Source organism: Myotis myotis, unplaced genomic scaffold (genome assembly GCF_014108235.1).
Source record: "Myotis myotis isolate mMyoMyo1 unplaced genomic scaffold, mMyoMyo1.p scaffold_m19_p_8, whole genome shotgun sequence".
In the NCBI taxonomy this organism is placed as follows: Eukaryota; Metazoa; Chordata; class Mammalia; order Chiroptera; family Vespertilionidae; genus Myotis; species Myotis myotis.
The window spans coordinates 93,299,270-93,313,511 of NW_023416390.1; the positions used below are offsets into that span (position 1 = coordinate 93,299,270).

General features: G+C 60.1%; 1 protein-coding gene across 1 annotated transcript in view; it reads left to right on the top strand.

Moving 5' to 3' along the window:
* Positions 1 to 14,242, top strand: part of MYO7B (myosin VIIB) — a 90,307-nt gene that overhangs the window by 69,185 nt on the left and 6,880 nt on the right. The window contains exons 25-34 of the mRNA XM_036320702.1: positions 2,923 to 3,000; positions 3,133 to 3,260; positions 5,994 to 6,120; positions 7,709 to 7,828; positions 8,395 to 8,568; positions 9,447 to 9,674; positions 10,536 to 10,703; positions 12,586 to 12,691; positions 12,874 to 13,000; positions 13,905 to 14,071. Coding sequence (XP_036176595.1) covers positions 2,923 to 3,000; positions 3,133 to 3,260; positions 5,994 to 6,120; positions 7,709 to 7,828; positions 8,395 to 8,568; positions 9,447 to 9,674; positions 10,536 to 10,703; positions 12,586 to 12,691; positions 12,874 to 13,000; positions 13,905 to 14,071 — 1,423 coding nt within the window. The remainder of the gene's footprint in view (positions 1 to 2,922; positions 3,001 to 3,132; positions 3,261 to 5,993; positions 6,121 to 7,708; positions 7,829 to 8,394; positions 8,569 to 9,446; positions 9,675 to 10,535; positions 10,704 to 12,585; positions 12,692 to 12,873; positions 13,001 to 13,904; positions 14,072 to 14,242) is intronic.

Here is a 14,242-nt window from a genome sequence, read left to right on the forward strand (position 1 = left end):
TGAGGGTCCCCTGTCCAGGCCTGACGCCTCTGTCAGAGGCGTCAGGCCTGGGCAAGGGGCCGATCCTGCGATTGGAGGGTGATGGGGGTCAACTCCTGAGGGCTCCCAGTATGTGAGAGGGGGCAGGCTGAGCTGAGGGACACTCCCCCCACCCCCACCCAGTGCACGAATTTCGTGCACCGGGCCCCTAGTATATATATAATAAGAAAAGGGTAATATGCAAATTGACCGAACAGCAGAATGACCCATCGCTATGACGTGCACTGACCACCAGGGCCAGATGCTCAATGCAGGAGCTGCCCCCTGGTGGTCAGTGTGCTCCCACAGGGAGCTCAGCCACAAGCCAGGCTGACGCCTCCACCTCAGCGCTAAGGATGTCCCACTGCGGCTTAGGCCAGCTCCCTAAGCCATCAGTCAAACATCTCCCAAGGGCTCCCAGACTGAGAAAGGGTCTAGGCCAGGCTGAGGGACCCCCCCACCTCCAGTGCAAATATGTCGTGCACCAGGCCTCTAGTATTTTATATATATATCTCCTATCTAACAAAGGAGTAATATGCAAATTGACCATCACTCCAACACACAAGATGGCCGCCCCATGTGGACACAAGATGGCCAGCAGGGGAGGGCAGTTGTGGGCGATCAGGCCAGCAGGGGGAGGCAGTTGGAAAGGACCAGGCCTGAAAGGGAGGGCAGTTGGGGGCAATCGGGACTGCAGAGGAGGGCAGGTAGGGGTGACCAGGCTGGCAGGGGAGGGCAGTTAGGGGTGACCAGGCCGGCAGGGGAGCAGATAGACGTTGATCAGGCTGGCTGGGGAATGGTTAGGGGTGATCAGGCTGGCAGGCAGAAGCAGTTAGGGGCAATCAGGCAGGCAGGCAGGTGAGCGGTTGAGAGCCAGCAGTTCTGGTGGTATAGGGGCCTAAACGGGCAGTCAGACATCTCTCGAGGGGTCCCAGATTGGAGAGGGTGCAGGCTGGGCTGAGGGACACACCTTCCCCCGCCCGCCCCCCCCCCCCCACACACACGAATTTCGTGCACTGGGCCTCTAGTATATATATATATAGTAAACCCTAGATATTTTCAGACCTTAGCATATTAGCCTTTTATATATATAAACAGGTTATTTTTGTTGTTGTTGTTATTAATTCACTGTCATTTTTAACTAATTTTAGCGAATAGGCCGTATGTTGGAAAAAACACTGCAGTAATTTCACCGACATAAGTAAATATTACATATCTACAGCTCTAGTCTACATATTTAAATCCAGGAGTCATTGCTCTTAAACAGTGTTCAGGGATGATAAGCATGTGATCACACGGCATCGTGCTCAGTAACTGGTTCTATTGTCTGTGGCGTGACTTCAGCAGTTTTAACTCGTGTTGGCCCACATCCCCATGTGCGCTAAGCCACGCCCATCCCCCAGCCGTGTGCTTTTGCATTTACTGGATCTATTCAGTATAAATTTAAAATGACAGTAAAACATACAGAAAACTTTTCTGTGAAATTAAACTTTTCATACATAATTATAATCACACAAATGTGTCTATATAAGTAAAAACAGGTAAACTAATTTGTCAACTTTTTAATGTATGCATTTGGAAAACCTACTGTATTATGTAACAGACTTTCAACTTTGATGGACACACCCTCGCTCAACTTAGTCCATTACATCGAGGTTTTACTGTATATATATATATATGTTTGTGTGTGTATATATATCTGTATATATATATATATATTGTATATATATGTGTATATATAGCTATAGATGATAGATATAGATGACATAGAGATAGAGATATTTAAAGGAGAGAAAGAAACATTAATTGGTTGCCTCCTGCACATGCCCCAATTGGGGATCGAACCTGCAACCTGGGTATGTGACCTGACCAAGAATCAAACCCAACACCGTTTGGTTTACAGGAGAATGCTCCGGCCAGGGCTAACTGGCACCATCGTTTCATTGCTAGCACAGAAAAATATAATTTATCTGTGAATTGACTTTGTATCTTACAACATTGTTGAGCTTGCTTATTTTTTTAAATATATTTTTTATTGATTTCAGAGAGGAAGGGAGAGGGAGAGAGAGAAACATCAATGATGGAGAGAATCACTGATTGGCTGCCTCCTGCACCTCTCCCCACACTGGGGATCAAGCCCACACCCCGGGCATGTGCCCTGACCGGGAATCAAACCGTGACTTCCAGGTCATGGTTGACGCTGAACCACTGAGCCACACTGGCTGGCTGAACGTGCTTACTTTCTATAGACTTCTTGGCGTTTTCCATGTAGACAGTCATGTCATCTGCACCGAGGGACAGCTGGTGTGGCACATTCTATCTCTGTGGCAAACCCGCTTCCCCAGCCAGAAGCCGGTGCCCAGTCCGGGAAGGGCTGACCCTGCCCAAGCCCAGTCCTCACTGGGCTCTACTTTTGGCAGCGACTTCTCAAGGCACCATCGAGACCAGGTGTGACCTTTGCCTGAGGAGACAGCGGGTCCCCATGGCCTCACAACCAAGATTCTTTTGCTGCCCTGGCAGGGCCCCCCCTTGCCGTGGGCAGAGCATGTCCAGTTCATTTGCCCAATTTTCACTGAGGATGAGCATGGCCTGGGCCGTCGGGCCTGGGCTCTGACCCAGCCCCATCGCAGAGGGCTCTACTGGTGACAGGCTCAAGCTCTGGCGTCGACAAGGTCCTGACCCTCCCGGGGCTCAGGCCTGGTGTCCTCGCCAGGAGAGAGGATTTTGCTGAGCACATGTAAGTGTTGCCAAACTCAGCGGAGATGAGGGACTGCATGGCGCGTTGTAAACCAAGTAGGAAATGGCTGGAGAGAGACACTTGCCCCAGCCTAGGTGGCTGTCAGGTCAGGAGCTGCCTGAGGTGCTGCCCAGCTCACTTCACTCACAGACTCTCTCCCTGCACAGAGGCCCAGCCTCAGGGACAGAAGGACCAAGGACATCTCCTCCATGAAGCTGAAGCGCTCCTCCCAGATCACGGGCCAGGTGCGCCCAGGGCCGGGCTCCCGGCTCTGCACCCACAGGGTCCCAGGCTCTGCTTCTCCAGCCCCCTCGAGCCCCGGCCCCTCCCTCGCCATGGGAGAGTGACAGCTGTCCTGATGCCCTCTTGATTTCCAGGTGGCGAGCCAACTGAATATTGGAGAGGAGGCATTTGAGTCTGAGGGCTCCCTCTCCGACCGACCCATGTCCAACCTGGAGAAGGTGCACTTCATTGTGAGCCACGCCCTCCTGCAGCCCAGCCTCAGGTCAGTCCCACTCTCACCTCAGCCCCTTTCAGAACACTGACCCCTCACTGCCTCTCAGCCCCTAGCCACAGCCTCCTTCTCTGCTCACTACCTGCAAGGCACTCCCTGCTCTCTGCTCCCTGCCCTGCGGCCTGCACGCCGGGTCTCAGCACAGCAGACATGATCCCATCAAGGGCTCTTTACTTGCTCTGAGGAAGATCCCCTGGGAAAGCCTGAGGGACACTAACCAGGCAACTCTTCCAACGTAGCTGGTTCTATTGCTGGTTCTCTCATCTGACTCCTCGCTGGCCACGCCCCTTCCAGGATGGCAGCCAGTCCAAGCTGCATCCCAATGAGAGGCACTGTGGGCCCCTCAGATAACCCTGCAGGCACTTTGATGCATCGCTGGCCTCCAGGTGGGGCTGACACACTCTCAGTGACCCCTGGAGACCCCACACCACTCTGTCCCCTAATGAAACACACCACAGCCTCTTGCTGCTGGCTCTTCTGGAGCAATGGGCTGCCCGCTCGTGTGGGGTCTCAACACCTGAAGCTCACCTCCTTCAGAGACATTCCCCGTGTTCGACGTGCTCTCCGCCCCTTGGCCATCAGGGCAGCTTGTGCACGCCTCACGGGGGTAGGCAGACAGCCTCCATCTGCATTGGCAAGCTCCTGGCCCCTCACGCCCGCTTGTTTGGGCGAGTGGAGACAGGCCAGAGATCTCTCTACTCCCACGAAGTCCCTTCCAGGAGCAGCCTGTTAAGTGCCTCGTTTCGCTGGTGCAGGCTGCGTGGGCAGAGGGCTGAGCTGGCGCTGCATCTGTTAGTAGATCCCAGGGGATGTGCCTCTTAGAGCAGCGGCTCTCAACCTTCCTGACGCCGCGACCCTTACTACAGCTCCTCATGTGGTGGTGGCCCCCAACCATGACATTATTTCCGTTGCTACTTCATAACTGTAATGTTGCTACTGTTATGAATCGTCATGTAAATATCTGATATGAGGATGTATTTTCATTGTTACAAATTGAACATAATTAAAGAAAGCATAGTGATTAATCACAAAAACAATATGTCATTATATATGTGTTTTCCGATGGTCTTAGGCGACCCCTGTGAAAGGGTCGTTCGACACCCAAAGGTTGAGAACCGCTGCTTTAGAAGGTTGTGTGTTGTCATCTGTTTGTCTTTGGCTCTGAGATCTTAGCCAAATTCTGAGACAAAGCAAATGTTCTACCCACATCCAGTCACACTCGAGTAACTATTTATAGTGCCTGCTCACAGCCAGGGCTGGCGCCGAGGCCTGGGGTGCAGAGATGACCGTGGATCGCTCTGTCCTCAAGGAGGGACCCTTCCGCTGGGGAGCATGGGTGGACCCGGAGACTGCAGTAGCTGCTTGTGCTAAGATAGGGGTCCACTGAGGGTGCCAAGAGTAGTGGTGACGCCTCCTAGGCAGGGGCAGGGCCGTGGGAAGAAAGGGTGTCTCACCAGAGAGACGGAGGGTGAACAGGGTCACGGAACTCGGAAACAGCCCACAGGTTGGGCATGCCAAGTGGTTTATCCCCGCTGGGAACGGAGTTCGAATTTAATCATAGAGGCAGTAGGGATAAGTTCTGAGGAAGAGAAGACCATGGCCATATTTGGCTTCCAGAAAGTTCTCCCTGGCAATGACATGGAGAGACAGGCTTGGGAGTAGGAGTCCAGGAGAGGGCTGCGACAGAGGCAGAGCGAACTGATGAGAGATGGCCCGGGAGCAGCAGCTAAGAGGAGGGGACAGAGAACACATCTGGGAGACAGAGGGTAGGAGGTGGTGGCTGATGGAGGAGACTGGGATGGCTCCCAGATTCCCAGCTGGGCGAATGGCTGGCGGTGTTGCCTGTGGAGACCTGAGAAAGAGATGAGCCATGGCTGAGTTTACTCGGTCACGAGAGTAGATGGGGCACATCTCTTCCCAACTCTGTGTTCAGTGGCATCAGGTTGGTAGCTTGAAATGGACATCGATAGGAATATGTAGCCACAGCACTGGGCCAACGCATGAATCAGGGCTCCCCAGAAGAGCTGGCTGCTGCACACCAGCGCCCGCTGGGTGCGGGACCCATGCTGGCCTCGGACCTGTGAGGCTGGAGGGGGTGGGACACTGTAGTGAGGATGGAGCTCGATAAAGGGGCAGGATCAGGAGAGGCCCTCCCGCGGGGGAGGCAGAGAAGCCTGTGAGGCTGTGGGCACGGGCACCGGTCAGGAGGGAGGAGTGGGGTTCTCCTGTGAGTCCCATCTCCTCTGCAGTGGGGGGCGGGCACCTGCGTGCAGGCAGGGGAGGATGCCAGCGCAAGAGAAGGTGTGAAGTAGCTGTGACGCTGGGGAAAGGAGAGGTCAGGTCAGGCAAAGGTCTGGGCGGCCGAGGCCAGCGCTGTGGCTGGAGACCCCGGGGCCCTCCGTGCCCCACACGAGAAGGCCAGGGCATTGTGGGCAGAGCGGGTGAGGGAGGGGCAAAGCCTGAGGGGATGAGATGCCCGACAAGGAGGACAAGGCTACAGCCTTGATGAGCCAGGAAAGGGCTAACGTGAGTGGGCAGAGCCCCGTGCAGACGGGGGTGCTATCTCCGGAGATGACGGGTCCAGGTCGGCCAGGGAGGCAGCTGGAGGCGAGGAGGCTGGAGGCCCCTCGGCCATGGCCGCATGTAGGGGCGCAGCAGGAGCTGTGTACCCCTCCCCTGCCCCTGCTGCTCTGAGCCAGCCTGCAGCCTGTGTCTGTCTTTCAGGGACGAGATTTACTGCCAGATCTGCAAGCAGCTGTCGGGGAACTTGAAAACCAGCAGCCTGGCCCGGGGCTGGATCCTGCTCAGCCTCTGTCTGGGCTGCTTCCCACCCTCTGAGAGGTTCATGAAGGTGGGCAGGACCAGGGCAGGGCTGGTGGGGGGTGGGCAGGACCAGGGCAGGGCTGGGTGGGGGTGGGCGGGACCAGGGCAGGGCTGGGTGGGGGTGGGCGGGACCAGGGCAGGGCTGGTGGGGGGGGGGGGGCGAGCCCAGGGCAGGGCTGGGTGGGGGGGTGGGCAGGACCAGGGCAGGGCTGGTGGGGGGTGGGCAGGACCAGGGCAGGGCTGGTGGGGGGTGGGGAGGGCAGGGTATGTGAGAGGATGCGTTGGCCCTGGGCCATGGAGCATTCCAGAAATCCTGAGCTATGGCCCTGTTCTTCTGCTTCTACTGGCCAGGATGGTCAGTGCCCATGCTTCTCGGCCTCAGTTTCCCCTTATGTAAGAGAGGGCGCCAGACCTGGCTTTCCAGCCCCTGCTTAGGGTCTGCAGTTCACTTGGTCACAGCACCAGGACGGCTCCTCTGAGGAGACGATGAGAGGGTAGATGCAAAGAGGAGGGGCCAGGAGGAGCAGGCGGAGGTCTCCGGGCCCCTAGAACTGAAAACAGAAGGGCCAGGCGGAGCAGGTCCAGGCACTGGGCTCCCTGGCTTCTGCCTTTGGTTCATCTCACAAACGTCAGATGGAGGAAAGGCAGAGAGTCTAAGTCACCCCAGACCCAGAGGCACCTTCCGCGACTGCCCCTGGCCTGTGTGGTGTGCCAGTGTCGGCCTGCCGTCGCACAGGCGCCGCCTCGCTGTCTTGCGTGTCCCTTGGGGACAGCAGGAGGTGTGCTGCCCACCGTCTGCCCCGGGCACTAGGGCCCCCAACACCAGGGAACTCCCAGCTGCATCGCCTCACAACGTCTCTGAAAAGGTTTTCAACACATTTTACCAAACGTGTTTTGAACATCAAGTCTTCTGTGGGTTTCACCATCTCCGCACGTGCCTTTCCGTGCTCCCGCTTTCCCTAAGTGCCAGCTGGAAGGCCCCCACGGTGGCTGCCTGGAGAGTGTGCAGCTTGTGGATGGCACCAGGGCCCACCTTCCAATTGCTTGTCACCATGAGCACCATGGCCAGTGTGGCTCGGCTGGCCGAGCGCATCCTGTGCACAGAGAGTCGCCAGTGCCACTCCTGGTCAGGGCACGTGCCTGGGCTGCAGGTTCCGACCCCCGTCGGGGTACGTGCGGAAGGCAACTGATCTCTCTCTCTCTCTCACTCTCTCTCCCTCCCTCTCTCTTTCCCTTCCTCTCTCTAAGATGCCTTTAGGAGAGGTCTGAATCATTGGGCCAAGAGTGTGCACATTTTAAAATTATGTACTATTTAAAACATTGACAAATTGATCCTAAGAAATGTCCAATTTATCTTCCTTCTCATAAGAACACGCTTTGTCAACGCTGAGTATTATCATTTTAAAATTTACAATTTTCCCAGCTTTATTGGGATATCATTGGCGTGACCCCAGGAGTCCAGGGTGCACAGTGAGTGCTTGCATGTCGGCGGGCATCGCAGTGGCCGCACGGCCAGGCCCACACCCTCGCCTCACAGGCGGGAATGACTGCGGCGCTGGAACCCATCTCGGCGGGAAGTAGACAGTGACCTGGCCCTGTCCCTTCCTCGCCCGCAGTATCTGCTGAACTTCATCGGCGAAGGGCCAGCCGGCTACGGGCCCTTCTGTGCCGAGCGCCTGAGACGCACCTATGCCAACGGGGTTCGCACGGAGCCCCCCACTTGGCTGGAGCTGCAGGTAGGGGCCTGCTGGAGTGGGAGATGGTCAGGGTGGTGTCAGCCCCTGCGGCTCTTCTAGCCCAGGTTTGGGGTGCCTTCTTTGGTCCTGCCAGCAGGAAGCATGTTCTCAGGCTCTTCCTGCCGCCCAAGTTCCTTGTCGACCTGCTCGGCCCGAGCCCTGGGCGGCACGTGCCCTTGTGGCCGCTGTCTGGGTGCTCACTCCCTATTGTGCTCACGCAGAGGGAACTGTGGTTCCCAGGTGTCAGAACGTTCCAGAGTCCAGGACGGGGCAACTGCCATGGGCTCTTCTGAGCCTCTGATTCTCAGCCACTCGGGTCCCAGAGCTCAGGATTCCCATGGGGGCTGGGGGTGGGGGGGCGCTGCCTGCTGGCTGCACGCCGCGGACAGCACTGGGCAGCCTGCTCTTGCCCCACCGCGACCATCAACCATCAGGCCGCAGCCACCTCTGCTGGCCAGAGCTCTGGGGCAAGAAGGGAGCGGGTTGTGGCAGCGCGGCCAGGGCGCCAGAGCTCCGCAGACAGCAGAGCGGCCCTGGAGCCGAGGGACTGCCTCGCCTTCCCCCAGGCGGTCAAGTCCAGGAAGCACATCCCGGTGCACGTCGCCCTGGCGACGGGGCAGAGCCTGACCGTCACAGTGGACTCGGCCTCGACCTCGCAGGAAGTCTGCCTGCACATCGCCCGCCAGCAGGGCCTCCGGGACCACCTGGGTTTTTCCCTCCAGGTCGCCGTGTACGACAAGGTGCTGGGCAGCCCCCCATCCCCCACCCGGCTCCCAGGCCAGCTCAGCCCATGAGCCACACAGCCCGGCCACTGCTCTTCCTCCCAGTGGCCAAGACAGAGGTACACACACTTACACACTCACTCACACATTCGCAGATATGCAGTCAGTCACACATGCACACACACACACACACACACGCACACACACATTCTTATACACATACTCACACCCAAATGCACATACACTTTTATATGCACACACTCACACATACACACTTATACACACATACACACTCACACAAAGAGAAACACTCGCATGCACACATTCTTTCATACACTTACACATATCCACTCACAGATATACACATACACCCACTCTGTCATGCACACTCACTCTTACACATGCACACTCTCTCACACACATGCATGCACACACACTAACACACATGAATGCACACTCACACACATGCCCATGGCAGCCTTCGGCCCAGTGCCCCCAGCACGTCTTGCCAGCCCCTCACCTGAGCGGCCCCCACATAGCCAACCCCAGGCACCCACACGTCCAACCCACCCTCACTGTGGGGACAACGCCCATGCAGCAGATGCGAGGGCCCCACGGCCACCTCCACCAGACCCACATCCTCAACCACCCAAATGCCCAGTCTTGGCTTCCCTCATGCCAACCAGCGAGTTCAGTGCACCACCCTTGTCGTGGCAGCGGCGGCACCAGCCCTGCCTCCCCTGGGGGCCAGTGGGAGGAGGAAGGGAGTGACCGGCGAGCCAGGTCCCTGTGCGGAGGGTCCCCAGGGTCCCCTGGAGCCCACAGTGGGTGGCTGAGAGCAGGCATCCCCTGGTGCCTGTGCACAGCGCCCTGACCCCATGCCCGTCTGGCCTCAGTTCTGGTCCCTGGGCAGTGGGCGCGACCATGTGATGGATGCCATTGGCCAGTGCGAGCAGCTGGCGCGGGAGAGGGGCGAGAGCGAGCGCCAGTCGCCCTGGCGCCTCTACTTCCGGAAGGAGTTCTTCAGCCCCTGGCACAACCCCCAGGAGGATGCCGTCAGCACTGAGCTCATCTACCGCCAAGTCCTCCACGGCGTCTGGTCCGGCGAGTACAGCTTTGAGAGGGTGAGGGGCTCCCCCAGGGCTGGGGCTGGCAGTCCCCAGGGCTGCTGGCGGCCTGGCTTCAGGGCGCTCCCGCCAGCATCCATGTCCTCTTCCCTCGCACCAGGGTGTGCTGGCGCCTCCTCCCAGCAGCTGGCAGGGAAGCCCCCATCAGCCCAGGCCTCGCTCAGGGCAGCTGTTGGTGGGGTGGCAGGGCCGGCTTCGAGGTCATGGCTTGGTCTCGGCCCTGGTTGAGCGCCCCCTGCCTTCTCGAGCAGCGTGGCCTGGGCTCTCAGGCCCTCGTCCAGGAGAGCAGAGGCGCCCGAGCTTCGTAGGCCCCGGAGCATCGCGGGAAGGAGGGTGCGCCGGAGGGCGGAGGGCCAGAGCCCCTATGCGGTCACCCCTCTAGCCGTCAGGGAGGACGGGGCAGTGGGCAGGGAGCCAGGGCTGGCCAGGCCCTGAGGGCAGCAGCTGCAGGAGGGCAGGGGGACTGGCCTCATGGGCACTGGAGCCAGGACTGAGCCTGGGCCTCAGACCCCCCCCCCCCCCGAGTGCTCGCAGAAGCCCCTCAGGGTGGCCCTGGCCACCTGTGACCGGGAGGCCTGGGTGAGACAGGGTACAGGCCTGGCCCGCATGCACCCCCGCAGTGATGTCAGGGTTCCGCCCAGGCCTCCACCCTCGGGGCTCCCTGAGGGCTGGAGAGGAGCTCCCTGGCCCCCAAGGGCACAGGGTGGGTGCACCGCTGGGTGGGAAAGGGCAAGTTCTGTCCAGAGGAGGGTCAGGCCTGGCAGCTGCTCCTGCTCCTGGTCGGCCTGAGTGCCGGCCATCGCTGCTGGGGTTTGGGGTTACAGCTTGCCCCTCACCAGCATGTCTGTCCGGCTGCAGGAGGAAGAGCTGGTGGAGCTGCTGGCCCGGCACTGCTACGTGCAGCTCGGCGCCTCCGTGGGGAGGGAGGCCGTGCAGGGACTGCTGCCCAGTTGCGTGCCCCCCAAGCTGTACCGGACCAAGCCCCCGGAGCAGTGGGCTAGCCTCGTCACTGCCGCCCTCGCCCAGGTCAGCCTGCGGCCTGGCTCTCCCTTGGGGGTGGGGCTGGGGGAGGCCCACCCTCTGGGCACAGGAACTTGAACTTGCCAGTGAGCACAGCTCTGGGGCCTCAGGTCTACCCAGGCCCTTTCCGTCAGCGCTGGTCACAGGCCCGGCCCACGCGCCGCCTCCTTTTGAGTTGGCATCGTGGGTCTGGATGGCTCATCCCACTGGTCTCGACCGCAGCATCTGTCAGGGTCCGGCCTTCGGGCACAGAGGGCCCCGCCCGGCTCTGCCCTGGCCCAGTCTTTCCGCCTCCCTGGGCCCTGGGTGCTTGGGGCCTGCATTAATCCTTCCACCCCACCCTCCCTGGCACATGGGCTGACACAGGGAGGGAGGCCCGCCCCACCCAGGGGCTCCCATGGCAGAAGCCACCCAAGTTCAGAGAAGGGCACTGCAGATGACACTGTTTCATGCTGCCCTCGAAGGCGGCCTGAGGTGGGTGGCGGCAGGGTCCTGGGTGCCTCTGGTTTGGGAAATGCTATTGCTCTGTCCTGCTCGTGGGGGCAGTGAAAGGCCCTGGCTTGTCCTGCAGCAGGAAGCCTGGCTGCTGGGCCGTGCCAGGCACTCGCGTTCCTCAGACAGGCATTTGGGGAGCAGAGCCCCTCTTGGGCGTGGATGTTGCTCCTCGGCCTGAGTGGATGGGTTTGCAAGAGGCGTGGGCTTTTCAGGGCTCGGGGGAGAGGGAGGGGCCGAAGGCCACGGAACCTAAGGGACCATGAGTAAGTAGTGGCTTCGTAATTTAGGACAGGAAGTTAGGGGGAGGGTACAGAATTGGGAAATTTCCCCTCACCCCTTTTTTTCCAAAGTGAATGTAGTTTCACTGATTTTTTTTCATTAACCTCTTAAAGTGTACATTACCCAATAAATCAGAAAATACAGACAAGCAGGAGAGGAAAGTGAAACCATCCTGAGGTGATCTGCTTAACACTGTGATACACATCCCATCCCCCCAGACTCCTTTATCGACATACACAACCGAGATGTGACTACGACGAGTGGGAAATGCGCCTTTTAAAAGGAGAAGGCGCATGTTCTGTGACATCTCCACCTGCTTCCTCGCCTGGCCGCGCAGCCGGCGGTTTCCTGACTTTAGGTTCATTTCAGTGGCCGCATGCTGTGCACTAAGGCATCACTTTTCTGATGCCTAGTGATGAGTGTCAAGGTCGTTTCCCGTTTTTCACGTTAAGCACAAGGGAACCGCTTTGCAGATACAACCTCCACTCAGTCGGTTTACTCACCAGGTTAAATCCCGGAAGAGGGGCCTGGAGTGTCGCTCTGAGCGTGTGGCCGCGGCCAGGCCCTCCGACGTGGGCGCCCGTCATGTTCCCCAACATGTGTGACCACTTTTTAAAGCAGGAACAAGGGAAATATTTTATTCAACAAACAGTAAAGAGAGTGCTCCGTAGGCACACAGAGCAGTGGAGACGGAGGAAAGGGGAGGGGGAGGGACAGCAGGAGGGAGGGGGAGGGGCTGAGGGGGAGGCCCCTGGAGGTGCTCCCCAAACATGCGAGAGGAGAAAGACAGGCACCAAGGACAGAGGGGGACTCCAAGACAGGCCCTGCCCAGAGCCAGGTCCGACCGCGAGGCACGCGTTGGCCAGCGCACAGCCAGGAGCCCGCGGACACTGCAGGGCCCTCAGCCTTCCCAGAGGCAGCCGTCCATCGGTCCGTCCGGATGCTAAAGAGGAGGAAAGCCCGCCTCCTTTTTCCAAACCAGCTGTGGAGGGTCCTCCCCAGGGCGGTGAACTGAGGCTGCCTCCGCCCCAGCCTCCCCACCGAGCGCGTGTTTGCTGAGGGGGTGCCGCGTGAGGGAGCCGAGGGTGATGGTGCTGACTCCGTGTCTGAGCAGGTGCCGCACACCCAGAAGCAGGCGGTGCAGGAGCAGGTGGTGGGCGCCGCCCGCCTGCAGTGGCCACTGCTCTTCTCCAGACTCTTCGAAGTCACCACCTTCTCAGGTGCGGGCAGGTGCGGGCGGGGTGCGGGCAGGCTTGGGCAGGTGCGGGCGGGGGGGAGGGGTCGCGGGCAGGTGCAGGCGGGGGGGCGCGGGCAGGTGTGGGAGGGGCGCGGGCGGGGCGCGGGCAGGTGCAGGTGGGGACGCCGCCCAGGGCCAGTGAGCCTCACACCCGTCTCCGGCCAGGCCCCCGGCTGCCCAGGACTCAGCTGGTCTTGGCTGTGAACTGGAAAGGGCTGTTCTTCCTGGACCTGCGGGAGCGGCCACTCCTGGAGCTCTCCTTCCCGGAGATCATGAGTCTGGTCACCAACAGGTGGGTGTCTAGGGCTGCCCAGGCCCGCTCCTCGAGCTCGGGCCTTGGGGCTTGGGGAGAGGCGACGGGAGGAGGCGCTGCCCCGGGGAGCCCGCCGAGTGTGGGTGCGGGTGTGGGTGCGGGTGCAGGCTGCCGTGTACAGAGAGGGAGCGCTGACCGCTGAGCAGCCCTCAGCCTCTCCTCACCCCCGTCCTCCTGGGAAGGGCAGGCCACCGTGCACCTTGAGGTGCGTTCCTTGCAGGCTCCCTCCCGACGGGTCACGCGGAAGGTGCAGGCCATCTGGGCAAGCAATCGAGGGAGGGGGCTGGGTGCGTGCCAGGTCACAGAGCAACACTAGGGCGGCCTTGCAGGCCAGCTGGCCTCAGCCCCGCCCCGCTCCCAATGGCTCTTGTCTCCTGAGAAGGCCTCCGCCTCTGGGACGGCCGGCCTGGGCCTGCAGAGCCCTCATGGAAGCTCCCAGGGGGGCGTAGCCATCGTCATTGTTACAGTGGCTACAGGGCACACATTGGCCACCACTTCCTGAGGCTGACCACGCTGGGCACATCCCCATGTGCTAGGTCCTCACGGCACTGCCAGCCTGCACATGAGTAAACAGGCATGTGGCTCACAGCTCCTGCTGGGCTCCTGCAGTGCCCTGGGCATCTTGCACACTGGCCGCCTCGTGACCTGCCCAGAGCTGAGCCCTCATGCCAGGGGTTGGCACCACCACTGCCTCTGGGGCCCTAGGGGCCCTGAGCTCTCACCGTCATTTGCCCACCACACAGCGGTGCCGGGGTTGGACCAGCCCTGGCCCTGCCAGTGGCCCCGGACAAACCCTTCTGTGTCCTCATGTGTAACTCAGGGTGCTGCGGGGCTGGGTGGGGAGGGCAGAGGAGGCCTTTGGTCACGGGGCCCTCACCCTCAGGGAGGCCCGGGGCGGGCAGAGGCTGCTGCTCTCCACGCTGCACGAGGAGGAGTACGAGTTCGTGTCGCCCAGCAGCGTGGCCATCGCCGAGCTGGTGGCCGTGTTTCTGGAGGGCCTGAAGGAGCGGTCCGTGTTCGCCATGGCCCTGGAGGACCAGAAGGCCACAGGTGCCTGGGCGCGGTGCGGGTGGGGGCAGCCCTGCGGCATGGGGCGGGCGCAGGGACTTGAGTGGAAAGTGGACCACGAGACCCTGAGGGGTAGCTTCGGGCAAAGCCCTGCCTTCCCCAGAATGAGGGGTTCACGGCGACTGCGCCCTCCAAGGCACCTGGCAGGGCTGT